At 34.2% G+C, this 21,760-nt stretch overlaps 1 protein-coding gene across 1 annotated transcript in view; it reads right to left on the bottom strand.

Moving 5' to 3' along the window:
• osi (electron transfer flavoprotein regulatory factor orsai) overlaps positions 1 to 19,031 on the bottom strand; it is a 20,395-nt gene extending 1,364 nt beyond the window's left edge. Inside the window, 3 exon segments of the mRNA XM_089092072.1 lie at positions 1 to 1,688; positions 1,691 to 1,882; positions 18,936 to 19,031. The exon segment at positions 1 to 1,688 is cut by the window's left edge and continues 1,364 nt beyond it. Coding sequence (XP_088948198.1) covers positions 1,671 to 1,688; positions 1,691 to 1,882; positions 18,936 to 18,977 — 252 coding nt within the window. The 5' untranslated portion in view covers positions 18,978 to 19,031 and the 3' untranslated portion in view covers positions 1 to 1,670.
• Positions 19,032 to 21,760: the final 2,729 nt, after the last annotated feature.

Genomic DNA, 21,760 nt, shown 5'->3' with positions numbered 1-21,760 from the left:
TCACTCCTTATCTGGCAAGTAGGTAAACCTCTTGTCATAGTAAGCAAAGATGTTGTGGCAATGCTACAAAATATATTTACCAACTTACAACATTCTAGTTGCTTTGTTAAACAATTAATGGGTTTAAAAAATCACATCTTATCTGGCAACTAGGCAATCTTCCTGTCGTGGTAAGCGAAGATGTAATGCCAATATAGTTACCAACTTATTCCAAAAGACGTGATTTTTTTTAACACATTAATTGCTTAACAAAGCAACTAAAATGGCATAAGTTGGCAACTATGTTTTCGGAACATTGCCATGTCATTTTTGCTTGCTACGAAAAGAGGATTACCTACTTACCAGATAAGAAGTAATGTTTTTTTAAACCTGTAAATTGCTTAACAAAGCATTAAAAAGTTTGAACAAAGTCATTTCTTATCTATTAATGATCAATCTTACAGCATTTTTTTTCCCAAAGTAACAGTAACAAAGAGAAATTGATAGTAAGATACTGATTGATTTGCAAAATAATGTAATATAACTAATATGACTGAATAAAAATAATATTATAATATAGTATAAGCAACAAAAAAAACTAAATAACAACTAAAATAGCCAAAAATCAATTTATTTAAAATAAAAAATTAAAATTTTGTATAAATCTAACAGAAACTAAAATTTCTCATTGATTCTATTCATGGATATTTGTGAATCCTTCTTGTGAACAAAGGGTTCGCCTTATTTTGTTTTTTACCTGTTGATTTCTTTTATTCCAATAAATCTTAGTCTAATCAATAGAATATACAAAAATGCAAGAATCTAATATTGAACTGTTTATTTGAATTTTAGGCAATTTTGAAAGTAGCTTCAAGTTATTCACTCATCAGGAATTCTAAATCTAATAAACGTGACATAAAACCTTGTTCATCCAATATACTAAGGTTACAATTCAGAATACATAAATTTGAACAAATATACCTTGGTTGCAAAATATCAAGTTAAAATTATAAAATAAAAAGACATTCTAGTCATGCAGAATGTAAAATAACTTTTGGGGCCATAGATAATACCACATAAGGTGATAAAAAAAAAGAAGTTGACAATCTATCACTTTCTGCATTAATTAAACCAAAATGCAATTATATCTTTAGAAATATACAAGAATAATAAGAACCCTAAAAGAAATACTTAGACTACATCAACAAATAGTTTATAGAACTAAAAAAAAACTGTCAATACTCTGCCCTTTTGAAAATTACCTAATAACGTCTTCAATTTACTGATTAGTACAAATTCACGAAGCTAAATTACTTCGTACGTTTTTCCGACACAATATAAATTATATAACTTGCATGACTCTCAACATCAAAGTTTAAATCTATATAAAAATTAACTAATCTTTCAGCAGTAAAAAAAAGTATCCTTTTGGAAAACACGAAAAGAAACGCTGTCTAAATGGAATATTTCAACTAGAATTAACAAAAAAATAACTAAAAACCAGGAAAATAGCTTCTAAAATTTGTCAAGTTCTAATAATGCTACTAAACACACTTCCGTAATATATACCTTTCTACATATTGCTAACTTTCCGTAATAAACACTTAAGAAATAGATTACATTTTTTTCTATCTAAGAAAAGTGTTTATATTACAAAACATTAAAGTTTAGATATCCTTCTGCTGTTCAAATTAGTCTTCATCATAGTAGCAGTTTTTTTCAAGGTTCGATATTTCCTCAGCATATAAAGGGCTTCAAGTTCTTTGACTACAAACTCCCCATGCTTGATTAGCTTTTCAATTTGTTCCGGATCATTGACGTCTTTATTCTTTAGAAAAATTCTCTTGATTTTGTGATGAAAATTATCAGCGCCAGTTGGATACTCTTTGCCAAGATGATAAAGCTGTAAAACAAGAAATCCTTGAAAAAGTAGTTAATATACTTAAAGTACAAAAGATATCAAAATAAAGATATCTTAGGTATGACATTGCAGCAACTGCCATTTTTCTTCTGATTATTTCAAAATTAAGATTTTAGGGTATTAACACATGTTTGTCAGTGTTGCTATGTTCAACGTGACAAATATATAAGTAAAATCCAGTTAGTTAAATTTGACAACGGTTTTGTCCATAAAAATCAAACAATAACAATGTAATGCTTCCCAAAGATAACTAAACCTACAGAAGGTATGCCTTCTGTAGCTGTTTGGTGCATGTTTTTAGCTTACTTTTTGTGAATTTTTTCACACAAGATTTCTTTTTTTAATTTGGCCCCCACTACCACCAAATTATTTTTTCTTTATTAAAAGTTGCATTCCTAGTCTTTCCGGATTTTTAAAATATGTAAAGTTGTGTAAGTTTCCATTGAACCAATTCAATCAGGTTTTCTTTTCACTGTCCATGGTACTTTAGGTCTACTGCTTTTTATTTTCAAGTGAAAGGAAATTCAACAAAACCACAACTTTTTAGAATAAATAATGACTAATAAGAAGGTTCCAAATTTAGTCACAAATACATTCAACTAAATAGGGACAACTAAATTCTTGAAGATATGTCTCTTGGTACAGGCCACTCATTCAGGGTTGCCATATTTTTATTCTACTTTATCCCAACTCCTTTTTTTTTAATTCCTTCGCGCCTCTTCCTACAGACTATAGCTCTGACTATAGACTATATTCTCTGCAGAAGATACGTGGAGTTTTCTTTTTGACAAGAACTGTCAATTTAAGAAACGGTTTCCATTTTTTTAGGTGACTTCAACACCTATACTGGTTCTTCCAAGTAGGCCCTTTTGGATGGGTGTGCTACAGAGGATGGAAGGCCAGAATCAGGTTTTGATTTTTCATTAAGGTACCACACAAAACAGGTAAGGGCCACTGTCGTAAAAAAATAAATGTGGCAGGTATTTACTGAAGTTTTGTTGTAAGGAGAATTTTACTATCTTAATGGGGGTTGGAGAAAGATAAGTTTGTGGCGGTTATACAAGTTTTCCTGGGAGACCTGCATGCATTAAAGATTAAATTTAGTACAAATGTCTCTTTTATCTTTATGTAGGGACTTTGTGGTTTGGTCTGATCACATACCCATTAGGGCTTCATTAATCTGATTTGGTAGGAATCAGGATGAGTCACAAGAAAAGGTGCATAAAAATGGTTATTGGTCCTATGATACAGAAACAGGTGGTAAAAAAAGGTGCTGAAGTTAGAATAGGACTGAGAGTATATATTCCATCAGACGAATCCGAGCAGAAATTTGGATAGGTGGAAAAAATAGCAAAGGAAGAAAAATAGAAGATTCCCTAGAGAGGGTTGCTAGAGCTGTGTATGCTGGAGGTCAGAAAATGGCGCAAAAATGAACAAAGGAAAATAGAGTTTTTTCGACAAGGAATTCACTTCTCAGAGGGATCAACTTAAACTCACAGCAGTAAAGCGGAAAGAGAAGAGCATAAAAAATTGATAAAGAAAAATGGGCATTTGGAGAGCTGCAAACAGATGAATTTAGGAAAACTCTCTATTCCACAAATAATTGGGAATTTTGGCAGCTCCTCTAGAAAAATTTAGGGAACTAGAAGCCAGCACAATTAACACTACTATTGTAAAGTTGGTCTGAGCATTTAGAAAATAAAGAAAAACAAAGGCTAGGTAAGAGTAAGGGTTTGACAACAGAAATGAAGCGCATATTAGAGGCGCGTCAGACCCTTCCAACACAGCCTGACCAAGATTATCTGAAGCTTGTAATAAATAAATCAAAAGAGGAAATTTTGAAACAGTTCAAGAACATATAGGGATCTTCTCCCACTCATCTCTGGGCTTGGAGCAGGACTCAGAACCTTTCATTAACATCAGCAATATATTCTGGTATTTTCCAAAAGCCTCAGAGGCCTTTGCAATGTTCAGCCTCAATTTTAGTCCTGCTTTTTTGAAAAGCCGATGTGTCCTCTCATGTAAGCTATAGAAGTATTCACTTGGGGAACAGTGTGGTAGGTACTTTTGTAAGATTCTATGTAGAAGATTAAGGGAAATATTAAGGGAAAAAAATTGAGTGAAACACAGATTGGATTAAAATAGAAATATTCTATAGTAGATCAGAAAATTATAGTGGATATATTAGTTAAGAAGAATACTAGGAGGAAGGGTGGTAGATTATAGCCTGCATTTTAGATCCAAGGGGCGCATCTGGCGAGGTTAGAAGGGATTTATTAATAAAGATTTTATTAGATTTAGGCTTTCTGACATGATTTGTAGAAACATTGGTTCATATTAATTTGGTAGTTAAGATGGCACTAAGGATTGGGAAATCTCTCTCTAGAGTTGTTGTAAGTAGACTTGAAGTAAAGCAAGGTTGCATGGCTTCCCAAAGATTGTTTTCACTATATATGAATCATGTGGAAAAAAGTTTAAGCAAAATCAGGCTCCAATGATACAGCTTAATTTGCCGTAGTTCTTAGCTCTATTGTTAGCCAATGAAATTGTCCTGTTTGCTGACTCAGCAAAAGCTTACCAAGGCCTTAGGTTATTTTAGTGGTATTAATTTAAAAACAAAAACTTCCCAAAAAAGAAGTTCTTCAAAGAAAAGGAAAGAGTCATTTGAGACTTAAGACAAACACAAATAAACCCATATAATAATTCAAACTTAAAACAACTTGCAAGTGGTCAAATTTGCGGTTTTAAGTGGCCCAGGTCATAGTCTAAAGTAGTTGTAGTCGTAGTCACAAGTAGTCAAAGTTGCAAAGTAGTTGCAGCTGCAAGTAGTTGCTGCTGCAAGTAGTCACAATCTCAGTCACAAGTGGTTGCAGTCATAGTTGCAGTCAAAGTTGCAATAGGGTTAATCATAATAGCCCTGGAGGTTTGAAGTTAATACCTACAGCTGTTCCACAGATATTGCAGATCTACCCTTTTTAGAACCTGGTTGCACTTAATATCTGTTGATTTTGTTCAACAAGGCCCAAAGTTTCACTTTAATACCCTTAGCCTTTCCATCAAACAGTTCGTGGTAACAAACTGTAAGTAAGGAGCAACCCGGCTCAATGGTAACCGAAACTCTAGAAAACGGGATTTTGATACCAATAGATACATCAAAATAATCAGATTTCAATGCTGATTTTAAATATATAACTTTCATCAAGTTTAGTGCTACCCATCAAAAGTTACGAGCCTGAGAAAATTTGGCTGATTTTCAAAAAAAGGGGGAAAGACCCCTAAGAGTTACAGAACCTTAATAAAAATCACACCATCATATTCAGCGTATCAGAGAACCTTAGTGCAGAAGTTTCAGGCACCTGTCAACATAAAGATGGAATTTTGAATTTTTTGCCTGAAGAAAGATACCGGAATGCGTGTTTATTTGTTTTTTTGTTTTTTTCCCCAGCGGTTGTCGTATTAACCCAGTGGTCCTAGAATATCGTGGAAGAGCTCATTGAAACAGAAATTAAAAGTTCTAGTTCCCTTTTTAAGTGACCAAAAAAATGGAGGGCAACTAGGCCCCCTCCCACGCTTATTTTTTTCCCAAAGTCACCCGATCAAAATTTTGAGATAGCCATTTTGTTCAGCATGGTCGAAAATAAGGTAAATATGTCTTTTAGGATGACTTAATCCCCGAAGTCCCCAGGGGGAGGGCTAAAATTTATGAACTTTACCCAATGTTAACATATAGTATTGATTCTTGGGAAGTATACAGAAGTTTTCAGGAGGTTTTTTTCTGGTAGTGGGAGGGAAGGGTGGGTCGGGGTTATGTTTGAGGATCTGTCCATGAAGGAAGTTTTCATGGGGGAAGGGAAATTGCCATGAAGGGGGCACCGGACTTGCCAGCATTATTTATTGGTTATTGGGAAGTATACAGACATTTTCAGGAAGGATTTTTTTCTGGAGGGGGGGGCTAGAGGAGGGAGTTACTCTGGAGAATCTTTCCGTGGAGGATGTTTATTTGGGGTAAGGGACATTTCCATGAAGGGGGCGCCGGATTTCCAAGCATTATTTAAAAAACGATCAGAAATTAAATAAAAAAAAACAAGTTTTTTGAACTGAAAGTAAGAAGCAATACTAGAACTTAAAACTAACAGAAATTATAACGTAAATGAGGGGGTTGTCCCCCAAGACAAAACCTCGCTCTTTACACTACGGTTTTTTTTAGTGCTTTCAAAAGAGCTATCTATTCTAATTAAACGGCCTTTGTGATTCAGGGGTTTGTGAATCAAAATTTTTTTTAACTTTGAACGTAAAGAGCGTGGTATTGACTAAGGGGAGAATCCCCTCATATACGTAATAACATATACGTAATAAAAAAACAATAAAAAAACAAGCGATACGGCTCACTAGTAATCGAAACTTTTAAAAACGGAATTTTGATGTCAATAAATGTATCAAAAGAATGTGTTTATAATGCTGATTCTAAATATATAAATTTTATTAAGTTTAGTATTACTCATCAAAGGCTACGAGACTGAGAAAATTTACTCGGTTTTTTAAAGAGGGGAAACATCCCCTACAAGTGAAAGAATTTTAATGAAAATCACACCGTCAGATTCAGCGTATCAGAAACCCTATTACATAGGTTTCAAGCTCATATCTGCAAAAATCTGCAACTTTGTATTTTTTGCCAGAAGAAAAATATACGAATATAGAAGTTAGTTACGTAAGTTAATTTGTAAAGACATCCATTAAGCAAAAAAAAGTAAAATTTTTATGCAAATTTCGTTTTCTTATTCAATGACGGTTAGCCAAAATAAAAGCTGCATTAACTAAAAAACGATCAGAAATTAAATAAAAAAAACAAGTTTTTTAAACGGAAAGTAAGGAGCAACATTAAAACTTAAATTAAAAAGAAATTATTCCGATTATTAAAGGGGCTCTCCCTTCCTCAACGCCTCGCTCTTTACGCTAAAGTTTTACTATTTGTCACAACTCTATTTTTTAAAACAATAGAAAACTTTAGCGTAAAGAGCGAGGCGTTGAGGAGGGGACAGCCCCTTTCATATAAGGAATAATTTCTGTTTGTTTTAAGTTTTAATGTCGCTCCTTACTTTCAGTTTAAAAAACTTGTTTTTTTTAATTTAATATCCACCCAGGATCAAACATTCCCTTATTTCCCAATAATAAATCCTAAATGTAAACAATAGGTAAAATTGGAAAAATTACAACCCTCCTATCACTTTTTAACATCCTTCGAAACATGCCCTGAAAGTTTCAAAAAATAATACCCTAATCTGCTCCTAGAATGTTGCAGATCGACCTTTTTGATGACCTGGATGCATATAGTTTCTTTTGTTTTAGTTCAACATCCCCCTCAACATTCCCTGAAGTTTCAACTTAACACCCTTAGGTTTTTTGGATCCAACCAGTATCAAATATTACCTCATTATCAATGATAAATCCTATATGCAAACAATGGGCAAATGGCATAATTTACAACCCTTGCCACAAAGGTCAAGAAAAAATTCTGCCTCAACATACCTTGAAAGTTTCATCTCAAACCCTAAGGCACTTTAGAGACCCGTGATCAAACATGCCACCCCTTCCTAAAAAACAACCCTATGAGTAAATAATGGGGCAATTGCATAACTTAGAGCCCCTCTTCCAAGGGCTTTGAGGGGCCATTTTTTCTCGAAGTTATAGTTTTTTTTACCTTTAGACTATTTTGAACAGAATCAGATGTGTTTGGGGGAGTAAAACCAAAAGACCACAAGAGCCTGGTTGCCCTCTGATCACTTTTCAACATCTCTTTAACATGTCCTGAAAGTTTCAGCTTAATGCCTAAAGTTGTTCCTGAGATACTGCTGATACACCCTTTTGATAACCCGGAAGCAAATACTGCATTTCGGTTCAGTTCAACATCCCCCTCAATATTCCCTGAAGTTTTAACTTAATACCCTTAGACTTTTCAAACCTAACCAGGATAGAAAATTTTCCCATCTCCCAATAACAAATTCTATATTCACACAATAGACAAATTACACAATTTACAATGCTTGCCTTAGGGGCTGGAAGAGGGGGGAGCTTATGTTACCTCAGAGACATAGTTATTGGACCTCTCAACTGTTCTGATAAAGATGGCTATCTCACAATTTTGATTGGTATTGAGTGAGGATCTAAACCTGTCAGGGAGGCTGGTTGACCTTCAATCCCTTTTCAAGCTCCTGCTCAACATGCCCTGAATTTAGTTCAACATTCCACAAAATGTCACTTCAATACCCTTAGCTTGTTTGGACCCAAATAGGATCAATCATTCTCCCGTTACCCAATGAAGTAAATTGCAAGGTAAATTACACAATTTACATTCCTTAACCTAGGGACTATGAGAGCATTGCATCCTTGGAGGCAAAATTGTTACACCTTTTCAGTATTAAATAAAAAAAATCAAGTTTTTTTAACTGAAAGTAAGGAACGACGTTAAAACTTAAAACGAACAGAAATTATTCCGTGTATGAAAGGGGTTGTCCCCTCCTCAACACCTCGCTCTTTACGCTAAAGTTTGTTATTGTTTAAAAAAAAATAAGAGTTGTGATAAGTCAAACTATAGCGTAAAGAGCGAGGCGTTGAGTATGGGACAGCCCCTTTTATATAGAGAATAATTTCTGTTCGTTTTAAGTTTTAACGTTGTTCCTTATTTTCAGTTAAAAAAACTTGTTTTTTTTTATTTAATTTTTGAACGTTTTTGAATTGATGCAGGTTTTGATTTTGGCTCACCGTACATGAATTATTAAAACAATATTTGCATATTAATTTTACGTTTATTTGGTTAAATGGCTTTCTCGAAGCTTGTTTATTTTTATTTACGAACATGTTTATAAGTAATAAATATACGTAACTTACGAATTAACTTACGTAACGAACTTCTATATTCATATATTTTTAATACGTATATTAGGAGGCTCGCCTACTAGTCAATACCTCGCTCTTTAAGATAAAGTTCGAATTTTGTTCCAATTCTTTAAAAATGACCCCTTAATCACAAAGGCCGTTATTTAGAATAAACATCTCTTATGAAAGTACTAAAAAATCTTTGGCTTAAAGAGCGAGGTACTGACTAGGGGGTGAACCCAAATCATACACGTAATATTTTCTGTTCGTTTTAAGTTTTGATGTTACTCCTTATTTTCAGTTGGAAAACTTGTTTTTTTTTATATTTAATTTCTGATCTTTTTTTTAAATAATGCTGGGAAATCCGGCGCCCCCTTCATAGCAATGTACTTTCCACCATGAAAACTTCCTCCGTGGAAAGATCCTCCCACATAACCCCCAACCCACCCACCCCCCTACTATCAGAAAAAATCCCCCCTGAAAACGTCTGTATACTTCCTAATAACCAATACTATTATGTTAACATTGGGCAAAAATCATAACTTTCAGCCCTCCCCCCGGGGACTTAAGGGGATTAAGTCATCCTAAAGGACATACTTATCATATTTTCAACCATTCTGAGCAAAATGGCTATCTCCAAATTTTGATCGGGTGACTTCGGGAAAACATGAGCGTGGGAGAGGGCATAGTTGCCCTCCATTTTTGTTGGTCACTTAAAAAGGGCACTAGAACTTTTAATTTCCGATCCAATGAGTCCTCCCAAAATATTCTAGGACCACTGGGTCGATACGATCACCCCTGGGAAAAAAAACAAAAACACACATCTGTGATCTTTCTTCTGGCAAAAAATGCAAAATTCCACATTTTTGTAGATAGGAGCTTGAAACTTCTACAGTAGGGTTCTCTGATACGCTGAATATGATGGTGTGATTTTCATCAAGGTTCTATAATTTTTTAGGGGGTCTTTCGAAAATACGCCAAATTTTCTCAGGCACGTAACTTTTGATGGGTAGGACTAAACTGGATGAAAGTTATATATTTGAAATCAGCATTGAAATCTGATTCTTTTGATGTATCTGTTGGTATCAAAACCCCGTTTTCTAGAGTTTCGGTTACCATTGAGCTGGGTTGCTCCTTACTTACAGTTTGTTAGCATGAACTGTTGAACTGTTTAGCCAGAAGACAAATCACGGATGCATATATATATATATATATATATATATATATATATATATATATATATATATATATATATATATATATATATATATATATATATATATATATATATATATATATATATATATATATATATATATATATATATATATATATGTATGTATGTATGTATGTATGTATGTATGTATGTATGTATGTATATATATATATATATATATATATATATATATATATATATATATATATATATATATATATATATATATATATATATATATGATAGATATATATATATATATATATATATATATATATATATATATATATATATATATATATATATATATATATATATATATATATATATATATATATATATATATATATATATATATATATATATATATATATATATATATATATATATATATATATATATATATATATATATATAAATCTTTGAATTAGCCAACCAAACAACCAGTGTTTTAAGCCAAGGAGTCCATATGGAGTCCAAGGAGTCCAAGGAGTCAATATAACATTTATTTGCATCACAAATGAACACTACTCCCATATTAGCCATGTGGTGGATGTCCATCAAAACTTGGTCAGTATTGAGGGGAGGGTGCATCTAAAAAAGCAATGGTTTGCTTTTAGGGGCTCATACCCTAAAAGTTTCAACTTTATATCCTTAACTGTTCCTTCGATTTTGCTGATATGCTCTTTTGACAGCAAACATGCATATAGTGTATTTTGATTTTATTTGACTTCACACACAACATTTCCTGAAAGTTTCATCTTAATACCATAAGCCTTTTTGGAAACCCAGGATGAAACATGCCCTTTTTTCCAGTAAAAAACCTTACCATATGTATAAACAATGGGCAAATTGCATAACTTATAGCCCTTTCCCCAGGGGATGTGGGGGTTTTGTCAACCTCAGAGGGATGTTTATTTGACCTCTGTACATTTTGAACAGAATGGCTATCTTGGAACTTTGATTGAACTTTTTGGCAAAGAAAATGGTGTGGGAGGGGGCTGGTTGACCTTCAATTACTTTTGACTCTTAGAAAAGGCACTAGAACATCACCTGAGCCCCCCCCCCCTCCTAAATTTATTCAACTATCCCTTCCATATGAATTGGCTCTAGAAAAATAAAGAATATATTCAAGCCTTGTGGCTTTTTACTATAGGCAAGGCTAGAGCATTGCCTCTGATACATGCTGGAAAAAAAGTTAATACTAATGTTAGTAAATCAGTCGTTTTGGTTTTGGGGAAATATGAGAAGGAAGAGAGAGGAGTTTAAATTTTGCCGTGAAAATTTGCCTGATGTGGGTAAAAGGAAGGTAACAAGAATGGTTCTAAGCAGTTGCATTAGGTCAGTAGGTCCTGGAGATATTAACTTACAGAAGCAGGTGTCTGAGTCTAAGATTAGGTTGGTAATGGAGTATGGAGCAGAAGTTTCAGGTTTTGATAGGGCTGTGTGGTAAGAAATGTTACAATTAAAGTATCATAGAAGGATGCTAAGCTTAAGGGACAGGTTTATTAGCTTAGTTATATAAATGACTTAAAAAGCTTGTTTTTAAGAAGTAGGAGGCTAGTAAAATGATGAAGTATTCAGACAGAGGAGTAATTATAGAGAAGCATTAGTCAGGGATGCATTGATGGAGTCTCAGCTAGATGGAAAAAGATAAAATGTTCATGAATGGGGAAGATTAAGACAATTTTGGATTTGTGGAATGTATGGTGAATGGAATGGTGGTTATGGTAGTAGTAGGGAAGTAGGTGAGGTGTCTAAACATATATACTCAATTTTAGTTGACATTAATATTCAGAAGAGGGTATGCCAGATCCAAATGTCCATCTCTTTTGGTTTATATTCTAGGGTAAAAGAGACACAGGGAGGCAAAGTATGTTTTAGAAAAGAATTGTCTAGGAATAATAGTAAATGAATAATTTCTTGTAGAGGTAATTTTCTGTCACTTCAGAAAGATTAAGGTAATCAGGAAGTACTAGACCAAAGTGTGGTCTGTATAGTTGTCTGGTTTGTCTGATGAATAGCAGTTGTCTGATGAATAGCAGTTGTCTGATAGTCTTGAAATAGCATTTATTCAGTGAATAACAAATAACTTCTCTGGATTTTAAATAAAAGCTGTTTGGCATGTTTTGATGAACTTATTTTATAGTCAGTCAACAAATGAAGGTCGCTTATAGCAATATTGTGTGAAACTAGTCTGACTAGTTTTTAGCAAGAAATTAGACATTAGCAGACGCTTTGTTTTACAGATTAACTTATTACTCTTTTGGATTAATAAATTTTTATGGAAAATGGACTTTAATTTTGGACCATTGGACTGTTTAGTGGATTCTTCGTTCTGAACTTTCTTCAGCATAATTTGGAGAGAGAAGCAGAAGATGCAGTTATTTTGAAATCAGCTGTAGACTTTTTTGAGCAGACCAATATTGCAAAAGGGAAGAAATTGCTGTGGGAAAAGCTGTTGATTTTGGAGGCTTGTCCTAAATGTACTGGACCAAATGCTCTAATGAATCACCTGAAGGACATGCTACAACTGATTCAGAGAATGAAAACTGGGTCTAATCCTATCCTGCTCGTTTTCGTGATACGTTCCCCCACAGAGGTTCCATCTTTACCTGCAGTAGCCTATTCTAGGCTCACAGCAAAAATTATTACTCTTCAACAGACCTTGCTGCAAATTAGAGACAAGGTGACTGCTTATGAACTACATTTCCCTGGGTTACCAAGGGACGATAGTGCTCCTACTCCAGTTGAAACGAATAAAGCGACAATTGTTATCACAAAGACACTGCATGATCTTGACAATCCGTTGAAACGAAAAGCTGTGAATGATAAAATTGCCAGACATGAATGTGTTGTGAATATTCGTGCCTTGGGGGACAGAATAACAGTGAATATTGACAGTGTTGCGGCAAGTGGCTTTTGCGATTCAGCCCGTTTGGTCTTGGGCAGATCAGATATAAAGGTTGTGGAAAAGAAGTTTTACGGAATCGCAAAAAGGATTGGTGACTCCTTTGATTTATCTCTGTTCAAGAACTGTTCTGGGGTTATTGAAGCCACCTGGATAGGCAATTCATGGTGTGTCAAGATTGCTTTTAGTGATCAAGGATCTCTTATTTCGGCTCTTAGATTGGGACTGAAAGTTGAATATGAACTGATCTGTGTCTATGAATTTAAGAAAATCCCAAGATGCTGTAGAAAATGCCAGTCTCCTGAGCATCTCATTGCTAACTGTCCCAGTACCTCCCATAAATGTTCCAGATGATCCAGTCCTCATGAGTACTGCAAGGAAACCCCTTGTACAAATCCCATAAAATGTGCAAACTGTGGAGGTGATCATGTGGCATTTAGTTTTTGCTGTCCCCCTCTCCAAGCTCTTGTTAAGAATGTTACCTGGCGCCTTCATAAATGAACTGTTGCAAAATCTCTGTGTGTTTATTTAACATTAATGGGACTAAAGATAAAGTGCCAAGCCTGGAAGAAAAGTTGAGCTGTCTTGATGTCCTTTTCCTACAGGAACATTTGCTTCCGGCCTGTAGCGTGAACTTTTTGTGAAGGAATCATGATCACATTGTGTTTAGTACCAACGCTAGACAGACTCAGGGTAGACCTTCTGGTGGTCTTGTGTGTTATATCAGACAGACTCTTGCAGATTTATCCCCGGTGTGCTACCACTCATCTAGCTGTAAGATTGGTAACACTGTCCTAATAAATGCTTACCTGCTGCATGATAAAAAGTCGGTACAGTCGTTCTCGAGCTTTGCCAAGTCTTGTGATAAGCTATAAGGTCTAATTAATGGCATCAAATCTCTTGGCTACTTGCTGGTGATCTGAATTGCAACATTCACTTACCATCCAGTCATTCTGAGACCCTGCTAAATGCTCTACCAGATGCACATAGGATTACAAATAAAGATTGCAGCTTCTCATATATCCATAATAGTGGTGCAGTTTCTGATTTAGACAAATGTGTACGTTTGCCCCTTCTTTATTCCGCTGATGTTCATGTAAATGATGAGGAGAGAGACTATGACCACCTCCCCCTTATTTTTGATCTATCTATTAGCTCTACAATCAGCTTCAGTGCTCCTCCTAAGCCTTCAAAATGGACTTGCAAACATGATTGGGGTAATGCAAATTGGTCCCTCTATCTTTTGACTCTTGCTTTGCTGCTATCCAATATATCTGTGCCTTTTCATCTTCTTGGTGCCGGTTATTTTATCAGTGATGTCTGTGGTCAGCTAAATGCTTACAATAGAAATATCATCTCTTCAATTAAACAAGCTGAAGCAATAGCTGTTCTGTTTATTCATGTGCAACTTAACACTCACAAGACTTTTTGGTAGTGTAATCTGGAACTTAAGAAATTTAAGAACCAAGCCAAGTTTTGGTTAAAGTTGTGGATTGCTTGTGATAGACCTTCTAGTGGGCAAGTTTTTAGCATCAAGCAGAAAAAAATTGGCTTATAAGAATTATCTTCATGCAGTTTGGTTTTTGGGTGCTGAATTCCCATCTAATGGTAAACAGTGGAAAAGTGTGCTGAATGCATCAAAACTTGAAGATTCTTTCTCCAGTGATATTATTCCAAGATTGTTGTGGATTAATCACAATACATGCTTCTTTTCCTGGATTAATTATGCTGTTCATAGCTGTTTTTCTGCTTTACTGGCAAAGGTTCTTCCTAATAGGGTGAGCCAAAGACATATTATTCCTGTTGAAAAATCTAATATTCTGAAATCTTTTTGACAGTTGAAGTCAAAGGCTTGTGACCTTGATAGTATTTGTGCAGCTCATCTTGATCCGTGTTCCACTGAACTTATATTGCATCTCCAGTTATTATTTCAAATGTGCCTTTCTATGTCTATTGTTCCTGATGCATTTTTATGTGGAAGTGTTAATTCTATACTATAAAAAGGAAAAGATCTACATTCATGTAATTTGTATAGGCCAATTACTGGTGCCTGTACTCTAAGTAAATTATTTGAGTATGTATTGCTTCCACACATTGATGAATTTGCAAATTTTAGGCTAAACAGTTTGGATTCAGGTCAGGTTTGAGTGGTCAACATGCTCACCACGTTTTAGTGCAGCTTATTAAGGAAGCCACTCAAAATAGTTATAGTGTTCATTTTTGTACCCTTGATATATCTAAAGCATTTGATAGTATTTGCAATGTCTAAGCTTTCTATGCTCTTAGTCAACTTGGTGTGAATGCGTCTGTGATTCTTGTTCTATAGTTTTGGTATTAAAATTCATATCTAAGATTAAAGTCAGGAAGTGGGGATTTTTTTTGGACATATACCAGTAACGTGTGGAGTTAGGCAGGGGGGGGGGGGGTTCTCTCTCCCCATCTTTATTGCTTCTATTGAACATGTTTTGTCTGGTATACATAGTTCTTGCCTTACAGGATTCACAGATGTATCATACTTAGCTTATACTGATGCTTGGTTTAGCACATTTTGTCTGATCTGTCACCACTGCATTTGCAAGTATTGGGTTATTTCTTAATGTTGATAAATGTGAATATCTTATTTTTAATGGAACTAGTTTGTCTCATCCTTTGGATTGCAGCTCTTTTTCTATACATGAAGTCACCTCTTTTCAATGGCTCAGGATCTCTGTCTTCAGTTCACTAAGTTCTTTTTGGTTTCAGACAATTCCTGATGTTAAAAATTAGCTTAAACTGGGATATTCTAAAATTGTTGGAAATAGTGGACATTTCCAGCAACAAATGCTAACAAAGCTGTGCTGGAGTTTTGTGACCATTCTGTGTTATTTTGCTCTGGTGTATATATGCTTCTGAATAAAGGTGATGTAAAAAGGGTCAAGACGGATTACTATTGCTTTTGCAAGTTTTTACTTTATTTACTGGAATCATTCCAGAACTGGAGGTTAATGAGTCAGTATCAGGCAATAGGTATTGTTCTTTCAGTGGAAAAATTAAGTTTGAAATTAATTGATGATGCACCAATCTGTCTTGGTCCTAACCATCGTCTTATCGGCCTGTTTAGCTAATTTGTTGTTTCTTTTTTGTGTAATTTTTGCTTATTTGTAGTCATTTGTTTTCTTTCCTGGTATTTCACTTTTTTCCCTTCTGTAAGTGGTAAGAATTATATTATTATTATTTGTTTGTTTAACTGAATGTTCTTTTTATTTGTTTATCTTACTTTAAGTGCTGTGTGTGTTTATTTTTCTTCTTTTTTCTCTTTACTCCACTTTTTATCACATTGTTTGTGCAGTGGGTTATAAATAAATTATTATTATTTGTGGCAAGTTGAAGAATATATGCGGAGAGAGGAGATATATTTTAGAGCTGGGTTGTCTGGGGATGATATTAAATGGACTATTTAGACTGAAGAGTGGTTTTTATGCCTATTTGATGTGTGGAGAGAGGGAAAATTTGTTGTATTTTCTGAGGAAGTGTAAAGGGTTAAGAGATTTGAAAAAGAAAGTTTTTGGAGTTTATGAGAGGGAAGAGCTGTGAAGAGAAAAAATGTTGGGAAATGGGTAATTATTAGTATTAGGAATCTTGCATGGTTAATGTGTGCAGACATGACCTTTGAAAGGGTGTGATGTGATGAATTTGCTCATACTAGTGTTTTTGAATTGTGTTTTTTCTTGTTTAAATCATTTTGTCCAATTTTTTAATTGACTCTTTTAATTGTTTTTGTATGTTGTTCTCTTTTCTTTTTTGTGGTCATAGCCCTGTGAGCTTTTTATGTCAAATATACTACTAGTATAACTGATTTTATTCTCAGTTCAACCTTCAATTCCCAAATCAGTGACTTAATCTGGTATGGTAATGAGACACAAAAGACGTATCTCACAAAACTACTTTTAAGAAGGTCAAAGAACATGAAAATTGATTATTAGGAGGATTCCCAGACTTTATATTGTACAAAAAAAAAACAATCTTAATACATTTGTTTAGGCAGAAACTATGTACATAATAGCTGCAACAGTCATCAAGTGGTTTTTTCTCTATGAAATTCATGAAAAATTTCCACATGGTCTCTGTTCTGGCAAATGAAAAACACCTAATTTTTATACAATGAAAAAAACAAACCAGAGCTTGGCAACACAAAGAAATAGCTCTATCTGTAGCAACCTGACAAATTAAGTTTTAAGAAATAGATTTTAATAAAAGCAGTTTAAAATACATCAGCACAAATTATAAGTTATAAATAAGTTTAGAAATAATGTGTTCTAGATAAGAAGTTATGAAATTGACCACCAAACTAAGAGCTGACAGAATTGCCATGAAGATACAGGATTTTTGTAATACCTGCTTCCTTGTTTTAAACAGGATGTGTGGTCAGGCAATAAAGCATATACACTAGCTTTTTGTGATAACAAAGCATAATCTTGGAACTATTATTTATTACCTTTGGATTTTGGATTGTATGTGTTATATGATTTAATTATTATTTGCATGTGTTATCTTATATAACCAGAGCCAAGTCCTGGACTATTGTCAGTGGTGAAGTTTAATAAAAGTTATCATATTCTACCAGACCTCTATATATAACATTATTTAAGCTTCTCATCAAACCCCAGTAGGTACACTTCAGAGAATTAGTCATGTTAAATTTAAGGGCACACTACCCAAGTTTTAATCACATTAGGACCATAACCATACCCCCTCCAAGGGTCAAAATAACACTAACCTAAACTCACTTTACAACAGCTTTAACTTTATCTTTTGTGATAAGTCTGTACATAATGCCTCCTAAACAAACCTTACCCAAGAAAAAAAATGTAGTGGCAAGGAAGTTAATACTATACCTTGTCCTGTGGTCCCAAATTTGTTTGGGACCAAACTATTACATTTTTATTATACTTAGATATATTTCATTATGAAAAACCTAACTTTGATTCTTGCATATGTTCTATATAACAAGGAAGTACCCAGAAATTCTGACAAAACAACATTTTATCCTAATTTCAGTTATCAGTTTCTTTTTTTCTGGTTATAGTTCTGAAAATGCAATTCTTGTTATTTGAGCCATATCAATGGGTTCTTTCTAAATTTAGGAAATGTATTGGCAGACAATTGTAACCTCATAAATTGGGATTGAGGAAAGTTGTGAAGCTTTCTTGTACTTCTCTTGTATTTTATTGATGCAGAAGATCTGTTTTGCAAGGTTTCACTTTCATAACAAAAAGATTTTTAAAGGGTCACTGCCCTCTAGAGGGATGAAAAGTAGAGGTATGTACTTCAAAATCTACCCCCAGGCCATACTTTTGTCTGTAGAACCATACCTGAAAGTTTCATTTTCTAAACCTAACCCCTTTCCAAGATAGTGAAAAGTAGCTAAACTAGAATGTTACCAAAAGTGTGGATAAAAATAGATTCAAATATAAAAATCTGATTAATAGAGACTTACTATAGCTAATATAATATAACACCCTTAAGTGAGAGGCATATCTGAGGCCAGGGGCTATAGGCTACCTAGTAGGCTAATTTTAGCAGGGTTACATTACCAAAGTAGCAGCCTTACATTAGGATAATGTTGGTTGGGGAATTGAATGTAGAGTAGTGTACTACTTCTTTTCTTTTTATTATGTTTCCTTCAGAAGAGGGGATGTGATGTAGCCTATAGTTATCCTATTGCCCTATATTCTACAAAACAGTTTCCTGGTTTTCTTTCAAATTGAATTTATATGGGATAATTAGCCAATTTTTGATGAGAAATAAACACAGCAATTTTTAAGGCTAGGCTATAGGCCTTGTTTATAGATATAATTAGCCCCATTCTGGATTGGGTGGGAAAAATAACGATAGCAACAATAACTTTATGCCGAAAAAACTGAATAAGAATTTACTGGTAGCCAGATTAAGAAATCTAGACTTTTTTTCTCCATTATTAATTGTCCTATAGGTCACATTGATCTATTTTTAGGGACATATTAATATCTCTTTCAATCTTTTAGTAAGCAACTTACAGTTTTATAAAGATTTATAACTTTGTTTCTTTGAGATGCCATTGTCAAATAATTTGAAATAAATTAAACAGAACTTCCATGTATACAAATTTCAAAAATTTTGCTTCAATGTACGTAGATTACAGTCTTGCCAGGTTTTTAGCGTTACGTATAGCCCAGACAGGAGCAATTACTAGCCCAAAAGTAGCCCAAAAATAGCGAACGCTATTATAACCCTATTAAAGCGCTGTTACGGGTAAACCGAGGAAGACATACAATCGGTGTATCAGATAAACTACATATAAGTATAGGTCAAAAGCAAAAAAGAGGTCTGCGAACAAACAGAAATAACAACACCCTCCATGTATGCCGTCGTAAAATTGAATAGTGCTTCACTTAAAACAAAAACATATAAGAGCAAAAAAGGCAAATTTTCTTTACACACTTGGTTTATTGCATGCATACAACGATCAAAGAGTTCTTGGTAACGAACTGTAAGTAAGGAGCGACCCGGCTCAATAGTAACCGAAACTAAAAAACAAAATTTTGATACCAATAACTACATCAAAAGATTAAGATTTTTATGCTAATTTCAAATATATAAAGTTCATCAAGTTTAATCTCACCCATCAAAAGTTACGCTCCCGAGAAAAATTTCCGTATTTTCGAGAAAAGGGAGAAAAAACCTTTAAAAGTCATAGAACTTTAATAAATTTCACACCATCAGATTTAGCGTATTGGAGAACCCTGGTATAGAAGTTTGAAGCTTCTATCAGCAAAAATGTAGAATTTTGTATTTTTTGCCAGAAGAAAGATCACTGATGCGTCTTTATTTGTATGTTTTTTTTCCGCAGGGATGATCGTATCGATCCAATGGTCCTAGAATATCATGGAAAGGCTCATTCAAACGGAAATTAAAAGTTCTAATGCCCTTTTAAAGTGAAAGAAACGGAGGGCAACTTGGCCCTTTCCCACGCTCATTTTTTTCACAAAGTCACCCAATCAAAATTTCGAGATAGCCATTTTGTTCAGCATATTCAAAAATAAGATAAATGTGTCTTTGAGGATGACTTAATCCCCCAGAGTCCCCAGGGGAAGGGCTGCAAGTTATGAACTTTGCCCATTGTTTACATATAGTATTGGTTATTGGAAAGTATACAAACTTTTTCAGGAGGTTTTTTTTTCTGGCTGGGGGGAGTCAGAGAAAGTGGTTACGGGGGAGGACCTTTCCATGGAGGATGCTTTCTTGGGAGAAGGGATATTTCTATGAAGGGGGCGCCGGATTTCCCAGCATTATTTCAAAAACAATCAGAAATTGAATAAAAAAACTAGTTTTTTCTACTCAAAGTAAAGAGCAACATTAAAACTCAAAACAAACAGAAATTATTACATATATGAGGGGGTTCGTCCCCTAGTCAATGTCTCACTCTTTACGCTAAAGTTTTTTTAGTATTTTCAAAAGAGATATCTATTCTAATTAACCAGCCTTTGTGGTTCAGGGTTAGTGATTTAAACAAAATTCGAACTTTAGAGTAAAGAGCGAGGTATTGATGAGGGGGCGAACTACCTAATATACGTAACATAAACATACGAATATAGAAGTTGGTTACGTAGGTTAATTCATAAGTTACGTCAGAACAAAATTTCGAGAAAGCCATTTAGCCAAAAAAAGTAAATTAATAGGCAAATTTTGTTTTTATTATTCATGTACGGTGACCCAAAATCAAAGCTGCATTAATTCAAAAACGTTCAGAAATTACATAAAAAAAGTTTTTTTTTTAACTGAAAGTAAGGAGCGACATTAAAACTTAAAACGAAAAATAAAATATTCCGTACGGCATACGAGATTCCGAATGTTTACACCATTGTTTACACGTTCTGATGCTCACTGTATCGCATTTTCAGGTAATTCTCATTGCCGCTTTTTATTGAACCGCATACTCCCTTGTTCTTGCTGTGACATTTCTTTCAGCCACATATTCCTTTGATTTTCCCTTTTGTGTTTGAGCAGTTTTAATTTTTCCTGTAGCTTATCTTCAAGCCATATGTTTCTTTGCTCTTTACTTTTGTTTTTGACTCGTTGTAATTGCTGCTGACTGAAGTATTCTGACTGTATATACTTGTTCTTCATTATCGTTCATCATTGGTTTAAACATTTTTTATGTTCCCCAGATACCACCAACCCTATGAACAGTTCTGTGTACAGTTACAATTAATTTAAATTACCTGTTCCTATTTTGTGTCTGACTCCAAGATCCTACTCCGTGATTAAATTTTTCGAACTAACAAAATTCACCTTGTCTTCTTGGCTTATTTCGTTGTGATTCCAAAATATTCAGAATGCAAAGTTTCATTACATTTTTCAATAACTTTTCAATCTGATTCCTTGTGTCTAGCATTCAGAAGCAGATGCTCAGAAAAAAGGTGTCAGGGTATTATGCATATATATTTTGTTTATTGGGACGGTAGAGTAGACGTTCTACATAATTTAAATTTCAAGGAATGGTGATAAACATATGAGGTGGGGTACCCAAAAATTAGAAGGGGATAACCACAGTCAAGACATATTATATTTATATTGTGGCTCAAATCTACGAAGAAGTTAAATGAACAAATACGTAAAATTTTCAAACATGATTTTTTGGGTTTCAGACGAATTCAATTTCTAGCCCAAAAGTTGCGAGATCTAAAATATTATAGCCCAAAAACCCGTCTCGCGGGTTTTTAGCCACTTGCACCACGAAGCTGAAAAATTTATAGCCCAATTGGTGGGAAATAGCCCAGCCTGGCAACACTGGTAGAGCCTTGCCATTTTTCAGTCATTGGCATAGCCTAGATATAATCCA

Source organism: Artemia sp. Qi Xiang Cuo, chromosome 7, assembly GCF_049724085.1.
Source record: "Artemia sp. Qi Xiang Cuo chromosome 7, ASM4972408v1, whole genome shotgun sequence".
NCBI classification, from domain to species: domain Eukaryota; kingdom Metazoa; phylum Arthropoda; class Branchiopoda; order Anostraca; family Artemiidae; genus Artemia; species Artemia sp. Qi Xiang Cuo.
This window is presented reverse-complemented; position numbering and strand designations above follow the sequence as displayed.